Genomic DNA, 20,940 nt, shown 5'->3' with positions numbered 1-20,940 from the left:
TGCTGTCCTGTGCATCGTGGAGGCCCAGGCTGCCTGGGAAATCCACAGGCCTGTGACTGACTGACTGACTGACTTATTTATTTATTTAAAGATGTATTTATTTCTTTTAGAGGCAGAGTGTGAGTGAGCAGAGGGGCAGAAGGAGGTGGGGGAGAGAATCTCCAGCAGACTCACCACTGAGCACGGAGCCCCATGCAGGGGGGCTTGATTCCACAACACGGACATCATGACCTGAGCCAAAGTTAAGAGTCAGACACACATCCCATGGAGCCACCTAGGCTCCCCAGGCCCGTGATCTACTCACAGTTACTCTCCTTGTCCCACAGGACCACTCTGCTTCATAAAATGACCCACCCTCAGGGTCAGGTCCTTTTGTGAAGTAGGGGAGCCAGCTGAACATTCCGGGCGGAATCCAGGTCCTTACTCTGTGATGAGAGGCCATGTGGAGAGAAACTGAAGGCTGACGTGATTCTGCCTGCTGTGAATGGAGGCCCACTCAGACCCGAAGGCTGGGCTGCTCTGAAGCCCCCAGGGAGGACACTTGGATCCCCGGCGGCCACACACAGCTCTTTGGGACTGTGGCTATTTGGTCGAGCAAGTCACAGTCCTCGGGGAGGACACAGAGGGAGTCAGTCCTCCAGGGTCAGACTGGTTCACCTTCCACCTCCAGGGGTCTTGGGAACCACTGCCCACTTGGGGCTCAGGCTGTAACTTGGCCACAGAGCTGGTGGTCTGTTCCTCATGACTGTTCACTAAACGTCACCAGGCACCTGCTTTCAGATGGCACACAGGGGACATGCGAGCAGAGAGAGCACAAGGCAGGGCTGGAGGGGCAGAGCCATCGCCGGAGCCCCAAGTCCCTCCCTTGGCCCACAAGGGGCTGCAGGGGTCCCTCTGGCAGCCTTGTGAGAGGGAAGGCAGGTGCTTCTCCTCAGAAGGCTTTCAGCTGTGGGATTTGGGAGAGGCCTGGTCAGATCCAGGGAGACTCTCTTCTCTATGCTCCTTGAAGAAGAAGAAAAAAGAAAGAAAAATCTCTTTTTCTGATACCTGCCCCATAGCCCTGCTCAGAAGGGCATGGACCTCACTGATCCGCTCTGGTGAGAAGTTTCGGGATCAGTATTTTAAATCTCTTTGCCCATAACGAGGGGCATGGCCACTGCTTTGCACACATCTAAGGGGTATCCTCTATTCTGTGTGACGTTTTGTGAATCAAGACTGTAACAGGAAGGGTGCCCCACTGGAGCTGTGTAATACCTCAGAGGCGGGGCGGGGGGTGGGGGGAGTCAGCCTTCCACCAGCCTTCAGCCCAGGAGACGCGGTAATACTGGTGGCTGACAGCAGAGGGCGATGTTGATGTGTGCGCAGGCAAAGAGGTATTGGAAGGTTGTACTCTGTGGTTGTTGCATTTTTCTCTCGGAGCTGTTGAATTCTATCTTGCCCAGTAACTTTGGCTGATTTTTGCTGTTGTTTGTTGGTTTTGCCTCCTGGGTCTTTGGCTGCCGTTCTCCAGAGGAAATAAAATTCTGAGACGGAGAGAACAGGCCGTGAGTTGACTAATGCTAGGGTTCCAAAGCTATTATAATTGAATCACACCCTGAGGAGCCAGCGACTCCTTGTGTTGCCTTTGCTAAGCAGGTCCTTTCTGGACTGTGTGTCCCGCATGTCTCAGGTCTCCCATCTCCTTGTCCAGGGCCTGGGGAGGGCAGGAGTCTGGGAGTAGAGCTTCTGGGCGCCCTCCTCACTGCGGACCCCGTCCCGGGAGGAGCCTATCAGCTCCCTTACTCTGGAGTGCAGTGAACAGCACAGGTTCTCTGCTGCAGGAACTGGTCCAGGAACTGGCTCTGTCAGCATCAGCTGGGCGCCCTTTGGTAAGTTCCTTAACATCTCTGAACTCCAGTGTCCTCTTCAGAAAAAGTGAGGATGCTGATGGTGCCTGCTTTAGAAGACCTGGACACAGGAACATTTCATAGAAGGGAGTTATTTTATGAACAGAGTGGTTTGGTGAACCCGGACGGTGCTCAGTTGAATTCCTGTCCTGTCTTGAACTAGCTGTCAGCAAACAAGTGACTAGGCCTTTCCGAACGTCAGTGCCTTATGGGCTGCAAGGCACTCATTGTAACCCTCAGAGTTGTTGCGAAACGGGAAGGAAATAGCGTGTCAACCATGTCCAGCTCGATGCTGGCTGCTTGATCACTGTCTCTGGGTTTCTGGCCCTGACGTGTGGCCACTTGACCTGCAGCCCTGGAGGGCCAGGCTGTCAGAGCTCTCCCTCCAGGCGAGGGCTGTGCTGGCTTCTGCTGGCCTTCCTTCTCCCGGCTTCCAGCCCCCAGCTTTGAGACCTTCCTGTTGAGATGACATTTAATGTCAGAGTGGGGGGGGGGTAGTCTGGCAGAGCTGGGAGGGTCTGCTGGGGCTAAAGATGCCACGGGGATTTGCATGAAGATTTGGGAAACAGACTGGCAATGATTACAATCTGAAAACAAACACGACTCCAGGGTCAAAGAGAGAGCAGCGTTTAGGTAAAGCACAGCTTTCCAGAACATTCCAGGCTTGCGTCACCAGGGCTATGTGCTGGCCTGACACAGGGGGGCTTGAAGGGAGAGTTGGAGGCATTCTGAGAGTGACTGCCACTCCAGGGGGTTCCTGTCTAAACTTCCTGTGTCTCTGGGGGTGTCTCCCTGCCCCTGAGGCCTTCGTCTACACTGTGGCGGTGGTGGGCAGCGATGGTCCCTGCTGGGGACCCAGTGGGAGAGAAGGCCCCCTCGCCGCTTGTCAGCGGGGAGCTGTGTGGGCTGCTCCCCAGCCAGGCCCGGAGCACCGTGCCTCACGGCGCCCCTCCCCCAGCCAGTCTATCTCCAGGCAGAGAGCGAGGCTGTCAGCCAAGGGCAGGTAAGCAGCGTCCTTGGGAGCCCGGGAGACGCTGATTTATCCCCGCAGTTCAGAACAGCCTGTTTCAGCTCCAGCATGCTCTGCGTTTGGCCTGGACGCAGGGTAGTTTCGCTGGCTCCGGCCTGGTCTTCACTAGTGACCTTGGCCCCACCATCGCTCTGGTGCCCAGGGCCTCCATCCCTCAGCCGGGCAGATGCCCACAGGAAATCAGGGAATATGCGCAGAGGCCCGCGCTCAGCCTGCCTGTGAGGTGGACTTCCCAGAGGGAGCAGGCTCTGGGTTTGAATCCAGGCTCTGTGTGACCTGGGGGCGTTTGACGCCTGAGCCTCCGTCTCCTGCCTCTAAAGAGGGACGGAATAAACGTTACTTTCCTGGCTTACTGAGGACCGAGTAAGGTGAAGAAGTGCTTGGTTGTCATCGTTCTTAGGGGCTCTTTTCATTAAGGTCAGGATGGTGGATGCATGCAGGGAAGAGAGAAAAGGAGAGGAGGTTCCTGGGAGCAGAGGCTACAAAAGGCTGCAGACGAGGCAGGGGTCCTGTGGCGGTGGGAGGCGTGGCCTGTGTCCAGTGGCCACGTCATCGGAACAACCGGCTACCTGTCGGTGTGGGATGGGGTGAGGAGCCACCACGAGTTCTCCCCACAGGATGCCATCCCTCCCTGTGTGGTCCAGAGCTCTGGGCTGTGCCTACAGCCCACAGCCCTCACCTCCCAGAGGAGGGGGTCCCGGCTCTTGCCGGGGGCCTAGCCGGTGCTGCTTGTGTGGCTGCCTCTAGCCAGCTTTTACTCTGTCGCACTGGGAAGAGGCCACTTCAGGTCTCGGGTTGGTTGCTGGTCCAGTCTGGGGCCAGGTTCTGGTCAAGCTAGAGTTATCTCTAGAAACTACACACCTGCTAGCCTCCCCATTACCAGCATGTGGATACACACATTCTTTCTCTCTAGCAAAATGTGCTTAGGGAAACTTCAGGGGGAGTTTGACGTGTGACTTTCCATAATTTCTGAATAGTTTATAGTCTAATTCCCTCACTAAGCAAATTAAACCTTTTAAGGTAACGATCAGATGGTCCAGATAGTGTCTGTGCATGTGGACATCTGTAAGAGTCCAACGCGCTGGTGGGACCAGGCCCGCCGTCATCTGCGAAGGCCTGTAATCAAGGCAGAAGCAATTACTTAGCCGAGCAGCTCCCCCTGGGACCCGAGGCTGTAGCTCAGGCCGTGATGAGTCCGAGGATTATCTGTCTGCCCCCCCGGAGGCCCCACTTCAGCTGTGCCGGCCCCCCCTCCCGGAGCCCAGCCTGGGGCTAGGCTGACATCTGTGGGACCGGCATCCCAGAGACTTCTCGGCCTTGGGGAATCTGTTTGGAACAAGGTGGTTGCAAATCACACTGGGAGTCGGATGGCATCTGGGCTGTGGAAGCGGGTCCCCAAGCAGAGGGGCGTGGGTGCCGTCGGAGAGGGACGTGTGGAGCTGCCTCTTCATCCCAGGAAAACACACTGGCCAGCAGCGGTAGTGCCCGGTCCCTTCACTGCTGGGGCTCAACCACCTTCTCTCTCCTTCACCTCCATCCCAGGCGTTTAGTCATGGCCCCCAGCTCCCAAATGCTCTCTCTTTCTGCCCCCCCCCCTGCCTGTGCCCTCTCTCAGCCCATCACCACCCCTCTGTGCCTCTGGAAGCTTCTCCCTGTCAGGCCTCCTGAAACTCCCTGCCCAGCACTTGCCAGCTGTGATCCCTTCCTGAGGGTCCTCTGGCCCCGGTCACACATGAGGGGCCAGTGTCTGGCTTGGGGCTCTGGCTCCTGGGCATCTGCCCCCAGAAGGCCTGCTTGAGTGGCATGCGGCCCTGTGGTGGGAGTGCAGTGTCAGCATAGTAGGTCAGTCTGGCGGGAGGCTTTGGCTAGGACCTCTGTCCCTGAATGTCCCTGCTGCTGCCTGTCACAATGCCTGCCACACCACCACTGAGGTCTTGAGGGACTCAAGAACCAGCCAGCCCCCTGCGGATGCCAGGAGCTCTGAGAACATCTGCTGCTTGGGGCTTCTCTGAGTGGCCACGTCACAGCTGCATGGGAGCCTTCCAGGGGCCTTGCTGAATGTGCGGACTCTGGGCCTGGAATCGGGGGTCAGGGGTGGCTCTTCTGCTTTGAAGCGGACGTCCCAGGTGGCTCTTGTGCACTGGGTACTTTGGTGACAGGTGAGCAAACACCTGGGCAGAGAAGAACTAGCTTGGAGTAAGCAGATTAGGTGGCTGGAGGGTCGGGGTGGGCAGGGGCGACAGCTCCTAGCCTGGCCCCATCTGTGGAAAGGGAATGGCCTATCTACCTGTGAGGGCTGTTGTGTGGTTTATAGGACACAGCTCCTATGAGATTGTGTGCTGACTATGTGCCCGGTGTGTGTTTACCCGGATTAAGGGAGGTGGGCTGGACTCTTGTAGAGGAGGGTCGGATCCAATGTCCCATTGGCTCTTGGGAAACAAATCTACCCCCAGCAGGGAAGAGGGGAAGCATGGCTGAGGGAAAGGGGGAGCTGGGCTCTAGCCCCTTTTCTGCCACTAACGGAGCTAAGTGATCTTGGACAAGTCACTACCCCTCCCTGGGCCCCAGTTTGTTCTGTGTTAAGTGAGGGGGTGGACTAGGTCACTTGATTCTAAAGCTTTTCCAGTAGCATTCATCTCAGAATAATATTGAATGTTTGTTAAGAAAAAAAGCATCGTTAGCCCTACCCCAACCCCTAACAAAAGGCAGAGCCCCGTGGGGCCGTTCCAGTGGGTCTGGGAGGTGTACGTGTAAGTGTGTGTTGTGAGGGGCTGTGTCTCCACTCCCCAAGGCTCTGACACTTTCTGGTGTCAGGCCTTCTCCAAATATGGCCCTTGTCTATGTCTGGAGAAGGCTGACCATTCTTGGGCAGAACTTTACGTGCCCGTGACATGGCTGGGGTGGTGATATATGTTGGAAATATCGGTACGTACAGTAACAGTAAATATCAGCAACACACCTGTCAAGTGCGGTGATAGATAAGAGAAATACATGGAGGGAAGTGTCAGCTGGGAAAAAAATATACAGCTTGCCGTAAATCACCACCAAGCAATTAAAGTGTAAAATTAAGTTATGCAGTATTTTGTTTCCTCGGGACAGGGCACTGTGCTATGACAGCCCCCCCGCCCCCCACACAGAGGCTGGCGGGGGCCTGGGCGAGCCCCTGCCCGACTGCCTCCCAATGGCATGTAAGGAAGAGCATTGGGTTCTAATCCCAGCTTCACCGTTCATGGCTATGTGGTCTCTGGCACATTCTCTACCCTCTCCGAACTTGTTTCCTCATCTACAAATGGGGGACGTGTGTTACTGCATATCCTAGGCACGGGTCCTTCACTGTTGTTTCACCAGCTTTCATCGGACATGTATCCTGGGCAGGTACTGCTGTGGGTGCTAGATTCAGTGGTGACCAGGCTGGCATGGAGCTTCCTTCTAGAAATGGAGAGATACAGTACACGAGAACTGTGCAGCGCATGCATCTGGTGGAGACATGGCAGAAAGTGCTGGATTGGGGCAGAGCTGGTCAAGGAATGCCCCTGGAGAAGGCAACGTGTGAGGGGCGACCTGCAGAAAATGCAGACCTGAGCCACACGGGTATCTGGGGAGAGAGCATTCCAAGCCAAGGAGCCAGGGTGGCTGGGCGTGTGAGCAGGCAGAGTGTAGGAGAGGAGGCTAGATCGTCTTGGAGGGTCTTGTGGACCAGTAAAGGGACTTGGGCTTTTACCCTGAGCCTGGAAGTGTCAAGCAGGGGAGTGAGGTGGGAGCACTGTGGCTGCTGTGTGGGGGAAGGGCTGAAGCCAGGAGAGCCGTGAGTCGTGGGTGAGGCCTCGTGGTGGCCTGAACTAGGGAGGCAGCGGTGCCGATGGTCAGAAGTGGTCCAATTCTGATTGAATTTTGGGAAGTCCCAACAGGGTGTGCTGACAGACTGGGTGCGGGTGTCCAAGGCTTTCAGCCTTAGTCACAGAAGGATGAAATCCCCATTCTCTGATGGGGGGCAAGCTCTGGGGGAGGATTAGGAGTTTGGTTTTGGACATCCAAGCGGAGAGGCCGAGGAGGCAGTGGGATAGACCAGTCTGGAGTTAGGCGGGAGGTCTGGGCAAGAGGCTGCTGGAGGGGAGGGGCAGGACCAGGAGAGCCGTGTGAGCCCAGTGAGCACCATGTTCTAGGGAGCAGGAAGAGAGCCAATGCCACTGAAAGGTCAGGGAAGATGAGACCTGACCGCTGGGTCAGCAATGCTGGGGTCATGGGTGACCTTGGCAAGGGCAGTTTGGGTGGATTTGTGGGTGGCACCCTGAGTTGGAGTGTGTATCTGTCAGGGTTCTCCAGAGAAAAAGAACCAATGGGGTGTGTGTGTAATACAAAGAGATTTATTATAAAGGTTGGTTCCTGTGATTTTGGAGCCCGAGGAGCCCCGAGATCTGCAGTCAGCAAGCTGGAGGCCCAGGAAAGCTGATAGTGTAAATTCCAGTCCAAAAGCCAGCAGGCTGGAGACCTAAGAAGAGCTGATGTTTCAGTTCAAGTCAAGGCAAGAAAAAGCCAATGTGCCAGCTCAAGGAAGTCAGGCAGGAGGAATTTTCTCTTACTCTTGGGAGAGTCAGCTTTTCTGGTCTAGTCAAGCCTTCAACTGATTGGACGAGGCCCACCCACAACAGGGAGAGCAATCTGCTTTCCTCAACCGACTGATTCATCTGTTAATCTCATCCCAAAACAACCTCACAGACACATTCAGAATAATGTTTGACCAAATATCTGGGCATCCCGTGGCCTGGTCATGTTGACACATAACATTAACCATTACAGTGGGTTCAAGAGGAGAGTGGGAATAGGGGTGTTAGAGGCCCTGCATGCAGACCCTTCTTTTGAGGAGTTTTCCTATACAGAGAGTAGAGAGGTGGGTGGTAGATGGAGGGAGATGTGGGGTCAAGAGAGGGTTTTTTGAAGTGGCAGAAACAAGAGCACGATTGTACCCTGGTGGGGAAGAGTGAGTTGAGAGGGAAAATTAATCATGTGGGGGCGAAAGGAACAGTTGCTGGAGGACTGATCTTATTGGGCAAGAAGACATGCACTCGTGCCTGCGTGGGTGGTCAGCCTCGAACAGGGGGCACAGCTGGTGCTGCAGTAGGAGGCAGAGGGAAAGCAGGGCAGATGGTGGCTGGACAGGGGAGTCGGGGCCCATGGCGGGTCTTCTTGGGAAATAGGAAGCCAAGGGCTGGGACTGCGGATGAGGGGCTGGAGGGAGGAGGGGTCTGGGAGCATGGCAGAGCGAGTGGACTAGGGAGATGTACTGTGCTCCTCAGGCCCTCTTGAGTCACGGATCACAAATTTAAACTGGGCCCAGTCAGTGAGGCGGTAGGTCAGGCGCTGGGTGGAGACGGCAGAGGGTGGAGGGCAGGGCGGCGAGGTGAGGGTGTGTGCAAGGGAAGGACTGGTGAGATGGACCACAGAGACCTTGCTGGGTAAGGAGGAAGCCAGGCCGGGAGGGGGGTGAGGACCTGTGGGCAGTGAAAGGATGAGCTGGTCCTGTCTCAGCAGAGCCATGGGAGTCAGTGCTGCAGGGCGGGAGCTGGATGAACGGGAGGTGGTGGCCAGATGGGCAGGTGCCTGGAAGTCACCCCTGGAGGCGCTGCAGTTCCTGCAAAGTCTAAGTGGACCATGGGAGTGAGTGGCTGAGGAAGGGTAGAGGCCCTGACCTTGAAGGAAGAGGTCAAATGATTGAGGGAGCAGGGGCAGGAAGCACTGTTGTGCGGATAGCAAAGTCAGGAAGCATGCTGACAGGAAGGACAGGAGCTAAATTCTCCAGGGGATGAGGGGGAGGGGCTGGGCTGGCAATGACCACCACGGGGAGGGGGCAGGGTGTGGTCTGTGGATCAGGGAGCACGCAGTAGGTGCTGGTGAATTAGTAGTATTGCAATGCCCAAACGTGGAACCTGGGATCATAGGGCAGAACTCAAACTCAGGATGTGCCAAACATCTGTGGTACAGGATTTGCGTGCATCTGTTTCTAGAAGGTGTGGTGTCTGCAGGGCCTGCCTGTTGCCCTTTTTCTGCAAGTTTGTCCCTGGCCTGCAGAATGGTCCCACCAGGCTTGTCAAGAGCAGCAGGGGTGGACAGATAAATGGGCAGACGGGGACTCAGGCTGAGCCCCGGAGCCAAGGGTGAGACCAAGGACACAGGCCTGGCCCCCTTCCCGGGGTCAGGGGCAGCCTCTGGCTGTCGGCCATGTTGTCTGGTGCATTTCCCCAGCCAGCAGCCCAGGCCCGTCATGCCCGCCCCCGGGGGGGCAGAAGCGGGGAGGGTGCTGAGCAGGGTCGGTCGGTGTGTCGGGGGGCACCCCCGGGGTGAGGGCTCCCGGGGCAGCCTCCGCATTGGTCTGTGGCTCAGAGCAGCTGGGGAGGCTTGTGGAGGGCCCTTCTGCCTGGGTTCCCTTCTCAGGGTAGGGGCACCACAGCCGACTTCCCAGGGGACATTCGCTGTGACACCCGCCATGTGCCAGGCGAGTGGTCGGAAGCCTGAGCTCAAGCCCCGTTTTTCTCACTCGTTGCCTCTGTGAGCGGCGGCCGCCCCCGCACCAGTGTCAGCCTCAGCTTCTCTCTGCTGGGAGGAATCGCAATGCCGGCGCTGTGCTGGGCAGGCACGTGACCTCCGGGACCGAGCATCGGGATGGCACAAAGTGGGGTGCGGGTTTCGTGTTTTCCTCAGCTGCGGCCCCGCTGCCACCCGGGTTCCATTCGTTTGTTGGAAAAGCTTTTGATGGGGGTGGCAGGATTATGTTTTGTGCTGGTTCCTCCCTGACGGCTGAGACCACGTTTTAAGGAGCCTTTCCTGAGTTCGCTCCTTGCTCCTTCCGTCGGTCAGCGCCCGGCGCTTGCCGACTCCATGCTGGGCGGGGTAAGAGAATTTCCAGTGATGCTGGTCCAGGAGGAAAGCGCTGTGGGCCATTAGCAAGTTCCTTCCTGCATTTTCTTTGTCATCTGGATTGGCTCCAGCTGCCTTCCCCGGGGAGACCGCGGTCCCTGGAGGCTCGGCCAGGCAGGGCTGGCCAGAGAGACTGTCGCGGTGAGCAGGGCGGTGCCGGTGGCTCCAAAGGAGCAGGGCCCTGCACGCAGCAAGGGCCTGGGATAGGACGAAGGGGGTATGGCCTGGAACATCCCTCGGAAGACTCTTCCTTGGCTGGCGCCCAGCACCGCCTTACCCCAGCATCCTTCAAATGTGGTCAGGTTGCTGAGACATTGCCTCTCTGCGCAGCGGCCAAGTTCACCGTTTGACCTGGGTTTGGACCAGGGAATTTGAACTATGGCCGTCTCATGACTGCCTGTCACAGAACGAGTCATCTAGCCGTCCAGGCACGGCCGTCTCATCCGTGACTCGGGCTGGTCTGAGCTCTGGAAGCCGTGGGACAGTGTGTTCATCAGGTACCCCCCCCACCCCCAGTGGCGTCTCCTTCCAGGGCCACTGGCTCTGACCAGCGGGTTGCAGGGGGTGCCCCTCAGGGCGGGGCGCATGGTCCCTTCATCGAGGGTCCCGCTGGCTGTGCTCCAGGGGAGAAAGGTAATAAGGAGCAACTTGCACTTACTATCGGTATAAATCCCACAATCAGGAAAATTGCTTCAATTGCTAAAAAACGCTGGTGGGAAAGTCCATTTATTTTTCATTTTTCTTGTGCACTTGCCCCCCTTACACATGAATCACTGTCGGTATGTAGATTAAATTTATACCCCCGTTATCTTTCATGTCTCTGGGGCTCTGGTGTCAAGTGGGTTTCTGGCTACTGAAAGCCACGGGCTGCTTCTTTGTGGAGAGATGTGGTCCTCTCCGAGGGGGGGTCCTCACTCTGTTCCGGAGCCTCCCCTCAGCCCTCCTCCCCTTGACAAGATCAGACTGGCTTTTTGGAAAACCCTCGTTCCTCTCTGGAGCTGTTTTTGTTCCAGCATCTGCAGCAAAGGATTTGGACCCTGGACTTGCAGTGCTTTGTGTGAGAGGCCCTGCAGGGAGCGAGCTGAAGGTGCGGGTTCGTTTGTAACACCTGCTTTGTGAATTGGCCTGGAGAGCATCTACAAACGGCAGGCGTTTTGAAAACACACTCTAGTAACACATATCCACACAGGCTTCCTTTCTCTTTGTCCCTCAAACACACACACGCACCCACTCACACAGGATAGAACTGTCTGCCTGCCTTCCTCTTTAACATGGGTGGCCTGGTTAGACAGCAGCTGTTGAAGAAGCCTGGTTTCACCTGTGTTCTGTGGGGTGTAGAACTTTCTAGAATGGACAGTATACTTTGTTCTCCATCCTCAGATTTAGCCATCCCCATGTACATCCTCTATAAAGCATGGTTCTTTATGAGCTGATTTATTCATTCAACAAATGTTAACTCTCTGTTTCTGGGTCCTGTACCCCTCTGAAAATCTGATGAAACCCCTCCTACTGCACAATTCTGAATGACTCAGGGGTAGTTTGCAGAGTCCATCCTGAGCCGTGGGCTGGAGAACAGCTGTTCTGGAGGCCTGCTCCTACACCGCCCATCCTCCTCACCACACCAAGGTCTGGGGTCCTTCCGAGCCAGACTCCCCAGCCACTCAAACCCTAACACCCTTCTCAGACCTTGTCTCAGAAAAGCAGCCCCCTGGGCCACACTTCTAGACTTAGAGACCCCCCACTTCTCTCTCTGTGACACGGTGTGGCTGGGCGGGGAGCCTCTGAAGTGGCAGCTGGCTGCTCCTGCTCTAGGCCCCTGGAGCCCCCCAGCAGGTATCATTACTGCATAAGAGACCCATCATTCTGCATTAATCTGGGATTCATCATGATAGCCATGACCATAATTAATTTATTTGGTATTAATGTGGATGAAATATGTACTGTCCTTTCAGGGGAAATCAGGCTGCCTATAAGCATTAGTTAAAAGGACCATTAAAATCAAACCTTCCCCAGATCCATTAGGCGAAGTCTTTCATCCTGAAGAAGATAAAGTTCTGCTGTGTGAAATGTCATGAATAATTAGGTTGATTGCTGTTTTAAACTCTGCCCCTGCCTCTCCAACCCCTCCCGCCTGAAGCAGGCAAGGCTCACCTGCCGTGGAGCACCCCCCCTTCATCACCCGTGTCTACACTGGCCCCAAATTCCCCTCTGGCCTCTATGACCACCCGTGTGGCTCTGTTGTCTATGGACGGCATGAGGAAGGGGCTTCAACGACCCCATTAGACTCTATTTTCAATGGGTCTCCTTCTCCCCACTTCCCACCTTGGGCCCGGGGGGCAGCAGGCGCCTTCCTCTTGCCTCAGTGCTGGTCCAGAAAGATGTAGAACAGGAAGAGGCCCGAAGCAGCATTGTTCAAACTGAGATCCGCAGACTCCTTGCCCGGAATGGGGCAGTGGTGTGAATATGAAGATTCCTGGGCTCGCCTCAGACCGACACATCTTGGGGGCTGTGTGTGGGATGGGGATGGAGGCTGGCAGGGAGGGCTTCGGGGTGTGCCAGATGAGGGAGAGAGATGGGAGAGAGAGGACTTTGGGAGAGCCCCGCTCTTCCTGCCAAAGGCAAGTTTCTCCAGAACGGCAGTGTGGACCCTGGCATGTGGGGTCTCCTGGCTCCTCTTGTGCGAGCGTGTAAAGAGGTGTTTGCTGGATGCCTTTTGCACACCAGCCTCCCCCCACCATGCAATTGCCCGGTGGGGCCGGTCCTCGAGGCCTCACCGGAAAGCTGAAGACCAGGATGCCGAGGCTGAAACGGTCGGCTCGCAGGGGATCGGGGTGCTGTCGGGCGGGTGGGAGCCCTGGTGGGTCAGCCTTAGAAGAGGCCCTGGAGACTCGCCCTTCATTGGGTGGCTGAAGAGCCCGGGCACAAAGCAGTGAGGCTAGCCGGAGATGGGGGGCAGATGGTAAGTACGGGGTGGGGGGGCGCGGCCATCGATGCCCACGGACACCCCGAGCGCTGGGGTGGGAGAGGGGCTGATGTGGTAGGAAGGGGGCACAGCCAGCTCTCACCCTCGTGCTGCCCTGACAGGCGCTTCGGCACAAAATGCACGGCCTGCCAGCAGGGCATCCCCCCGACCCAGGTGGTGCGCAAGGCGCAGGACTTCGTCTACCACCTGCACTGCTTCTCCTGCGTCATCTGTAACCGGCAGCTGGCCACGGGCGACGAGTTCTACCTCATGGAGGACGGGCGGCTGGTGTGCAAGGAGGACTACGAGACGGCCAAGCAGAACGGTAAGCCGTGCCGCCACCCCGCGAGCCCCGCTCTCGCCACCCCCAGTGCTTAGCGCCGCCGGCCTGGCCCGCACGGCTCGGGGGCTGAAGGACGGCCAGCGGCCTTGCGCTCCTGGCACGGGCGGGGGCCGCGGGGGCGCCGTCTGCCGCGGACTGGGGTTCTCCCCGGGCTTGCGTACCGGGGTGCACGCCCCTCGGCGCTCCCACACCTCCAAGGCTTCCTCAGTGACAGCAGGACCGTGGCCTGCCTCAGCTCATACTTCAGTTAACTGCGTTCCCTTCTCAGGGCAGGGTCTCCCCCTTCCTTGTGAGGTGAGGACCCCGGGAAGTCTCCAGAAGTCCCCGATGCAGGAGCCAGTCTTCACACTCCGAGGGACTCCAGTCAGTCAGCCGCACAACTTCCTGCCCACCCTGCCCTTCCCCCAGCCCCCTCGGGCCTATTGTCTAGGGTCCGCGTGGAGACCTCTACAGGCCCCAGGGTTAGTGGCTCTGGCCCTCCGGTGCCGGTTCCCGAGCAGCCCAGAGCCTTTCCTGGGCCTAGACAGGGCTGCGACCCCTCAGGAAGGCCAAGTTCCCTCCTGCTCCCCTGGAGCCCCCCTCCAGCTCCTCACTCATAGCTGTGCCTCCAGGTGCTGCGCCCTTCACCCTGGTTCCAGATGGGCGTTTGGCCAAACTCCACCTGGGAATCTTAGATGCATAAACTCACAAAACACCAAGGTCATTTGCCTTTGACTAGAATTTTTATCAACTCAGCAGCTCCCACAGCTCTGGGCCTGATGAAAAAAAAAAAAGCAACAACCATTTCATGCATCCCCTTCTAGATCTTTCCTGGGCCCCCACACACGTGTTGCATAGATCTGATCCATACATGGAGAAATTATTATTATTATTATTTTTGGCTGCATAAACACAGTTTAAGGGTTCTGTGGTGGTGAGGAGGCATAGGCGTAGGGGCCGGTTTGGTGAGGCAGCTGGCACCAAGCTTGGCTTTGGTGGGAGGTGAGCAGGACAGCACTGCAGGGGTGCCGGAGTCAGAGGCTTCCACTCTCTCCTCCCAGGACCCCTGCAGCGCTGGCCTTTCGGGATGGACAGGACTTCAGTCCCCTTTCCCCTCTTTCTGGGGCCTCGGCAAGCCCCTTCCCAAGCTCTTTGCCTTAACGTATTCATCTGCTCAGGTTCCTTCGAACTCCCTCAATGCTGCTGCTTTGGAGTCAATCATGACGTCATAGAAGATTAGGGCATCTTGTCAGGGATAAACCATCAAAGCAGAGGGACTCAGGGAGAGCCCAAGCTGCCTTTGGAGCTCTGATGCCCTCCCCCAGAGATACTAAGAATGCGTGACCTCCCTCCAGGCCGGCGGCGGCTTCTCATCATCAGAGGCCTTGTTCAGACCCTGAGCATTCGTGGCCTGGCACCCACCTCTGCTGGGGACGATTCCAGAGGAGGGGGAGACTAGCTGGGGAGGCAAGAACGACAGTGGAGTGAACACTTTTATCAAGGATTATTTGAGCCACACCAGACATCTGGGGGACACTGGATTTGGCATCAGAGGCTGGTGGACATCTCTGCTCAGTTACTAACTTGGGGCCCCTGGCCAGCTATGTAACTGGTTGAGCCTTGGCTTCTCAGTTCTGTATGGGGGTGGGGGGGTAGTAGCACCTGCCACATAGGGCCGGTTCCTGAGGTCTACATAGGATAGCACCAGAACGGATGCTGAATGAGAGTGAGACCCACGAGGAAGATGAGTGTCAACAGGGGGGTGAGATCTGCTTTAGGTTTTCAAGTAGCCGAAAGTTACACAGTATTCCTGACCCGTTCCTCCTGCCTCTGGCTGTCGGTGGGGTAGGGCCTACTCCATCCTGTGGAATCCAGGTGACCCTTAATGCAGCAGGGGGCCTTTGTCTGCTTTGGGACATTTGACTCTTTTTCAGTTTTAATTCCTCCTTGCTGATCTAAACCCTCTTTCAGGCTTACAGTTCCCTCCCCTTGGGCTACACAAAGGACCGAACATCAGCTATTTGTACCTTAGTGCGAATGGTTTTGTTCATTTGTTACATCTCCCTGAATATTTGCATTTTCAATATAATGAGGTTGCATTTTACGCCAGGGACAAGTGCTAGGAGACCCTGAATAATTCAAAACGAACGTATTTTAAGACTAATTTTCCCATAGGAATTAATGTAAAAAGTAGGAGGGGGGGATGTATTCTGGAAGCACATAAATCTATAACCGGTGAAGTGTATCTTTGCCTTAATGCTACTTTTTATTTTCTCAGCACTATCTCTAATACCTTGCAGAATGCTCTCTCCTAAATTAACAGCCTAGGATATCATGGTCTCGCTTGGCCTTCTTCATAGCGTTTTATCACATTTAACTTCTGTACCAAAGTTATTGATTTTTGGGTACATTTTTCAGCACGAGCACTGCCACCACTACTTAATGAATACTTGGATGACATTGTTATAGGATATAAAAAAGATTTTAAATTATAATAACAGCGAATGTTAAAATAACAGCATAATAGTCCCCATAATCGCAAGAAGAAAGTCCTGTGCACGTAGGCAGCAGTTCTGAACCCAGGGGCCACCCACCCTCGATGACGGGCAGATCCCAGTGGCCACGGTGAAAACAGTTTCTAAATCACCAGGCTGGCCTATTTAAAAATTAGACAATTCTTGATGAATTACATCCTTTTGCTGGTTTCATTATTTCAAATTTTTGATCTGAAGACCGTAGAGATGTTTTAATAGAGCACTATTTCATACTGGCATCAAATGCTGTCCTGCTGTCATCTCTACAAACAGGGGCAGAAGGGATGGATTCCTTATGACAGAATTTAAAGAACTTGGGAGGTTTTCCTCAGTCTCTGCCATGGCGGCTGTGGAAGCCTTGCTCTTTGGATCAGGACTCCAGGGAGGGGATGGGTGGCAAGGGTTTGAGGACAATAATGGCTCTGCTGGAGCAGAAAACAGCCCAAGGAGAGAGGACTGGCGACTTCATCCTCCCCGGCCGCATGCATGACTGCCGAGTGGACTCGGGCCTGCATGCTGCCCCACTCAGGGCAGGCGCAGGTGCCCCAGGCTCCAGAGTGGGGAGGGTACTGGCCCACGTCACTCCCTTGCTCAGCAAGAAGGTTGAACCCAGGTCTTCAGGCTGCAAGAAACACTTTTCAGAATTGTCGTGAGGACTGTTTGCACATCAAGTTCTCAGATCACACCAGGCACATAGTAGGTGCTTAGCAAATACTGGCTATTATTGATCCTAAGAGATGGTTTTCTTGAATGGAAAGGAAGGTAGGAAGGTAACAGAGACATTTTAAAGGGCCCGGGGGAGGGAACAGAGAAGACCCAGAGAGCCAGGCCTGGAGCGATGGCGGTTTGTGGACTCGGGTGCCCTGCAGAGAACGGGCAGAGGTCTAGCGCCGGGAGAGGGACAAACCGTCCGCTCTTGGCTGTGTGCTCCTGACTGCGCATAGGCGCCCTGCTCTGGGCTGAACAAACCAACCTCTGACGACGGGAACAGCAGGCTTATTAGCTCGATGCTCAGAATCCACCGAAGACTGTGGATCGGTCAGTGTGTTGTCCTGAACACTCTTCAGACCAGTGGTTTTCAAAAAATTTTGACTATGACCCCAAGTAAGAAACTCATTTTCAACTCAGCACACATATATTCATACCACGAACACTAAGCAAGTCCTGTGAACCATGCTTGCCCTCCTCTCTCCCATTCCATCCCATGCATCATATTCCGCCCCAAATTTTTGATCCACTCAATTGACAATACAAACCACTAGTGGGTTCTGACCCGTAATAGGATGCTTAGATGACTGGCCAATGAGCAGGTCACCCCTGCTGAGCTCAGGGAGGCCACTGCGAAGGGACCTGGGAAAAGGGAGGCTCCGAGGGGAGGAGGGGCAGAGGTGTCTGGGCACAGCCCAGAACTCACATCGCTCATCCTGGCTCATGCGCCTTCACAACCCAGGATGTCCAACCAGAGCCTCTGCCATGACGGGGAAGCACGTGGAATTGTACACCCTCAGTGGGGCGGGAGCCCCCGTGTGGCAGGGCTGGGGGCACGGAGAGGGGCGGGGAGCTGAGGAAGGACTGTTGTCCTCACTTTTCCGTGACTCGGAAAGGCCTGGGGTGAGGAGTGGGCTCCAGCGGGTCGTTCACCATTCCTTCCCATGGCTCTGCCCATGGTGGGCGAGACCGCAAGAGAGGAGGAAGGGGGATGGGGCCCAGCTGCTTTGGGCAGGCGGAGGCCAGTAAGGGGTGGTCTACACTGCAGATGACTCCGAGGCTGGGGCCAAGCGGCCCAGAACCACCATCACAGCCAAGCAGCTGGAGACGTTAAAGAACGCCTACAAGAACTCCCCCAAGCCCGCCCGGCACGTGAGGGAGCAGCTTTCCTCGGAGACCGGCCTGGACATGAGGGTCGTACAGGTGAGCCGTCTGGGGGTCCCAGGCCTGCGCCCTCCTGCTGGGCCAGGGTAGGGAGGGGGTGGCCTGGGCGGGTGTGTGGTTCCGTGGCCTCTTCGCTTGCAAGAGGGAGGCTCAGGGAGCGCACCGGGGAGCTGAGCTCCGGCCGTTAAGGGGGGCGAGCTTCCGGGAGCAGAGACTAGCGGGCACATCACACTCCTGGCCCTGACCTCGCCCGACGAGTCTTGCCCGTCTCCAGCTACCTGTCCTGGGGACCCTGGGGGCCTTGGGTTTGCGGCGGACGCTCCCTGAGTGGGTCCCTTCTGCTCGTGCGGCAGGTTTGGTTTCAGAACCGAAGGGCCAAGGAGAAGCGCCTGAAGAAGGACGCGGGGCGGCATCGCTGGGGGCAGTTCTATAAGAGTGTTAAGCGGAGCCGGGGCGGCAGCAAGCAGGAGAAGGAGAGCTCTGCGGAGGACTGTGGGGTCAGTGACAGTGAGCTGAGCTTCCGAGGTGAGCAGGGCTGGAGGGGCGAGGCCGAGGCCTTAGGAAAGGCCCCTTGGAAGCAGTAATTCTTGACCTGCAGGAGGGACCTTTCTCGAGGCCTTGACAACTGCTTCCTGAAGCCAGGCTCTTCCCAGTGACTTGTAGTAAAGGGTGGGGGGTGGCAGTGGCCCTTCAGATGGGACAAGGAGTAGGAAACGAGAGCTCTGCTGCAGAAATGTGGAAGCTGGCTTCCCCAGGACCGTGGGCCCCAAGGCCTCCCCTCCTTTCCTGCTGCCTGGGGCTCTCTCACCGCCAGTGCAGCTGGGAACAGACAGCTGTGTCTCGGCCCCTGCCCTCAGCCCCCCTCCTGCATTTCCCTCCCTTGCAGGGGTGCTGGCCTCCCTTCCGTGATCCCCTGGAGTAACCTCTCCCTCCTCTCCCGGTGGTGGGGAGGACGCGCTCAGGAGGCCCTTTGCCCTGGGAAGTCACTGCTGTGAGTGCACGCAGGATGGGACAGGCCCCCCTTCGGAAGTCCCTTCCCCCGCGGCTCACTTCATCCTGTCCCCTGCACACAGCTCTGCCGCATGCGCTTCGTTCGAATCTGCGCATCAGCAAAATGGCCAATCACCGCATGTTTTGGATCCCGAGGTTGTTTGCAAATAGTCATAACGATTCTCATTTACTGAGTCCTCAGCTGTGGAAGGTCCTCTGTTGTAGGTGGCTAGAAAGAGTAGTGGCGGGGGGGCCCAGAAATCCGGTGGCCAGTTGTGGCTTTCTCAGATCAATTCACTTTTCTTGAGGCTCAGTTTCTGCATCTGTAAACGGGGAACAACTACATTCTTGCCCATCTCAGTGTTGTGGGGTTCAATGAACACCACTGACTGTGGACGTGTTTGGGTGAAGCTCAGCACAGTTTTAACACTTGGAAGACACGACTGTCCCCACCGGGAGCCTGTGGACCCCACAGAGGGTCGTACGGAATGACAGGTGTAGGCGAAAGGCCAGATAACGGCCATTTTCCAGTGGAGCTGAGCCTTCATCGTTCTGCCCCCTTTAAAGAGCATGAGCTCTCCTTCCCCCTTTTCATTTGCAGGGTGGAGTGGTGAGGCGCAGGCCTAGGGCAGGCTGTCAGAAGGAATGGGTGTTGAAGTCTAGTCTGGGGAGACTCAATAGGAGCTGATGCACTGGCCCAGGGTGGGAATAGAGAAGGAAGTTCACGGGGCAGAGGCTGGACCCAGCTGCCGGCCAGAGCACAATGCCCTGAGAGGACTGTCGCCCACTCAGGAGGTCTGTCCTGTGGACCCTGGGAAGGGCTCAAGAGCCTATGCTCACCTTCCAGCCCTATTGGTGGAGTTAAGAAAGCCATTGAACCTGATCTGAGCTGCCCACAACGTCTGGAACATGCAGGATCGTTGCATCTTGCGTTGTAGCTCTTTTCTGTTGGGTGCAGGTGGGACCCCAGGTTGACATGTCATGGGTCTGTCTGGGTAATTATAGAACTCTTTATTTCTTAAGACTAAAACCGCTCGCCTCTTTTGGGGAGATACATGCTTCTAGGTAGCACAGGCTCCATTAGAAACCCTTAATGAAATTCTTCAAGAAACAAGAAGGTCCATTTGCCTTAGTCAAGTCAATGCTTTGTCCCCAGTGAAGAGCTTATTCGATTGAGAGAGAAACCAAGTCCTTCGATATTGAACTGCTTTTCCAGGTAGACCAGAAGGATTTTGTATATATGCCTAAGAGCGGCCCTCAGCTGCCCTTACCACGTGGGCCAGCTTCTTTCCCAACCAACGAAACCAAGCACTTTTCTCAGCCTGAAAGCTTTCAGATTAAATCTTGTCAGCACGTGGTTTCCATTTGTGAGGCTGATAACGTACGACTCACAAACCGCAGGCATTCATATTCTTTAGTGTAGCCATCTTGGTACGTGAGCCACACGGGACCTACAAACTCAGCAGACATTTGTCCAGCCTTCTGGGATCTGCCTTCAGTCTCCACAGGTGTTTCTTCTGTGTTTCCCCTCGATGTGGGTCAGTCTCTGGATGCCAGGTTGACAGTGTTGGCGTCTGACTCATGCATGGCAGTGAGGCAGCTTCCATCCTTGGGCTTCTTTCTTGGTCATGTGTATTCCTAGGTTGTGAAGAACAGGGACCACTGGAGTCCTGGCGGCTGACAACAAATCTCGTTCTTTTGTCCACAGAGGAGCAAATTCTCTCAGAACTTGGCCACACCAATAGGATTTATGGCAACGTGGGGGACGTTACAGGCGGACAGTTAATGAATGGGAGCTTCTCCATGGACGGGACAGGACAATCCTATCAGGACTTGAGGGATGGGAGCCCCTATGGAATCCCCCAGTCTCCCTCCTCCATATCGTCCCTGCCATCCCACGCTCCTTTGCTCAATGGGCTGGATTACACAGTGGACAGTAATTTGGGCATCATTGCGCATGCAGGGCAGGGAGTGAGCCAGACGCTGAGAGCCATGGCTGGGGGACCCACCTCTGACATCTCCACGGGAAGCAGTGTAGGCTATCCCGACTTTCCAACGAGCCCAGCCTCTTGGCTCGATGAAATGGATCATCCTCCTTTTTAAACATCTCTCCTCCCCACCCTACCCATCCTGGCTTGAGAGAATATCTTCAAGGATCAAAAGAGACTTGCCTTTTAAGGATCAAAAGTGCGCCAATGTGAATTTCCATTATTTTCAATGGAAGTCCTCCGCTGATCCCTAGGCGGGCGAGAGACCAGACCACACGAGGGCCCTGTTATCCTGGGGAAGTAGCGGGAAGGCAGCCTCCTCTCAGAACACAGCACAGGGGTGCAGAGCCTGGAGCGCTAGGGTGCTGCTTGGTGGCTTCCTACCCCCGTCCTGCTTACAGGCTTTGGCTGCTCGGTGCTTGGTAGCACGAGGGGACCGTCAGG

At 56.0% G+C, this 20,940-nt stretch overlaps 1 protein-coding gene across 1 annotated transcript in view; it reads left to right on the top strand.

The window, feature by feature from the left end:
• Positions 1-20,611, top strand: part of LHX4 (LIM homeobox 4) — a 39,601-nt gene extending 18,990 nt beyond the window's left edge. The window contains exons 3-6 of the mRNA XM_040636323.1: positions 12,913-13,115; positions 17,403-17,557; positions 17,872-18,043; positions 20,217-20,611. Of these exons, the coding sequence (XP_040492257.1) occupies positions 12,913-13,115; positions 17,403-17,557; positions 17,872-18,043; positions 20,217-20,611 (925 nt within the window). The remainder of the gene's footprint in view (positions 1-12,912; positions 13,116-17,402; positions 17,558-17,871; positions 18,044-20,216) is intronic.
• Positions 20,612-20,940: the final 329 nt, after the last annotated feature.

The sequence above is a fragment of the Ursus maritimus genome, unplaced genomic scaffold, assembly GCF_017311325.1.
Source record: "Ursus maritimus isolate PB19 unplaced genomic scaffold, ASM1731132v1 scaffold_2, whole genome shotgun sequence".
NCBI classification, from domain to species: domain Eukaryota; kingdom Metazoa; phylum Chordata; class Mammalia; order Carnivora; family Ursidae; genus Ursus; species Ursus maritimus.
The sequence above is the reverse complement of the archived record's forward strand: the minus strand, read 5'-3'. Positions and strand labels throughout refer to the sequence as shown.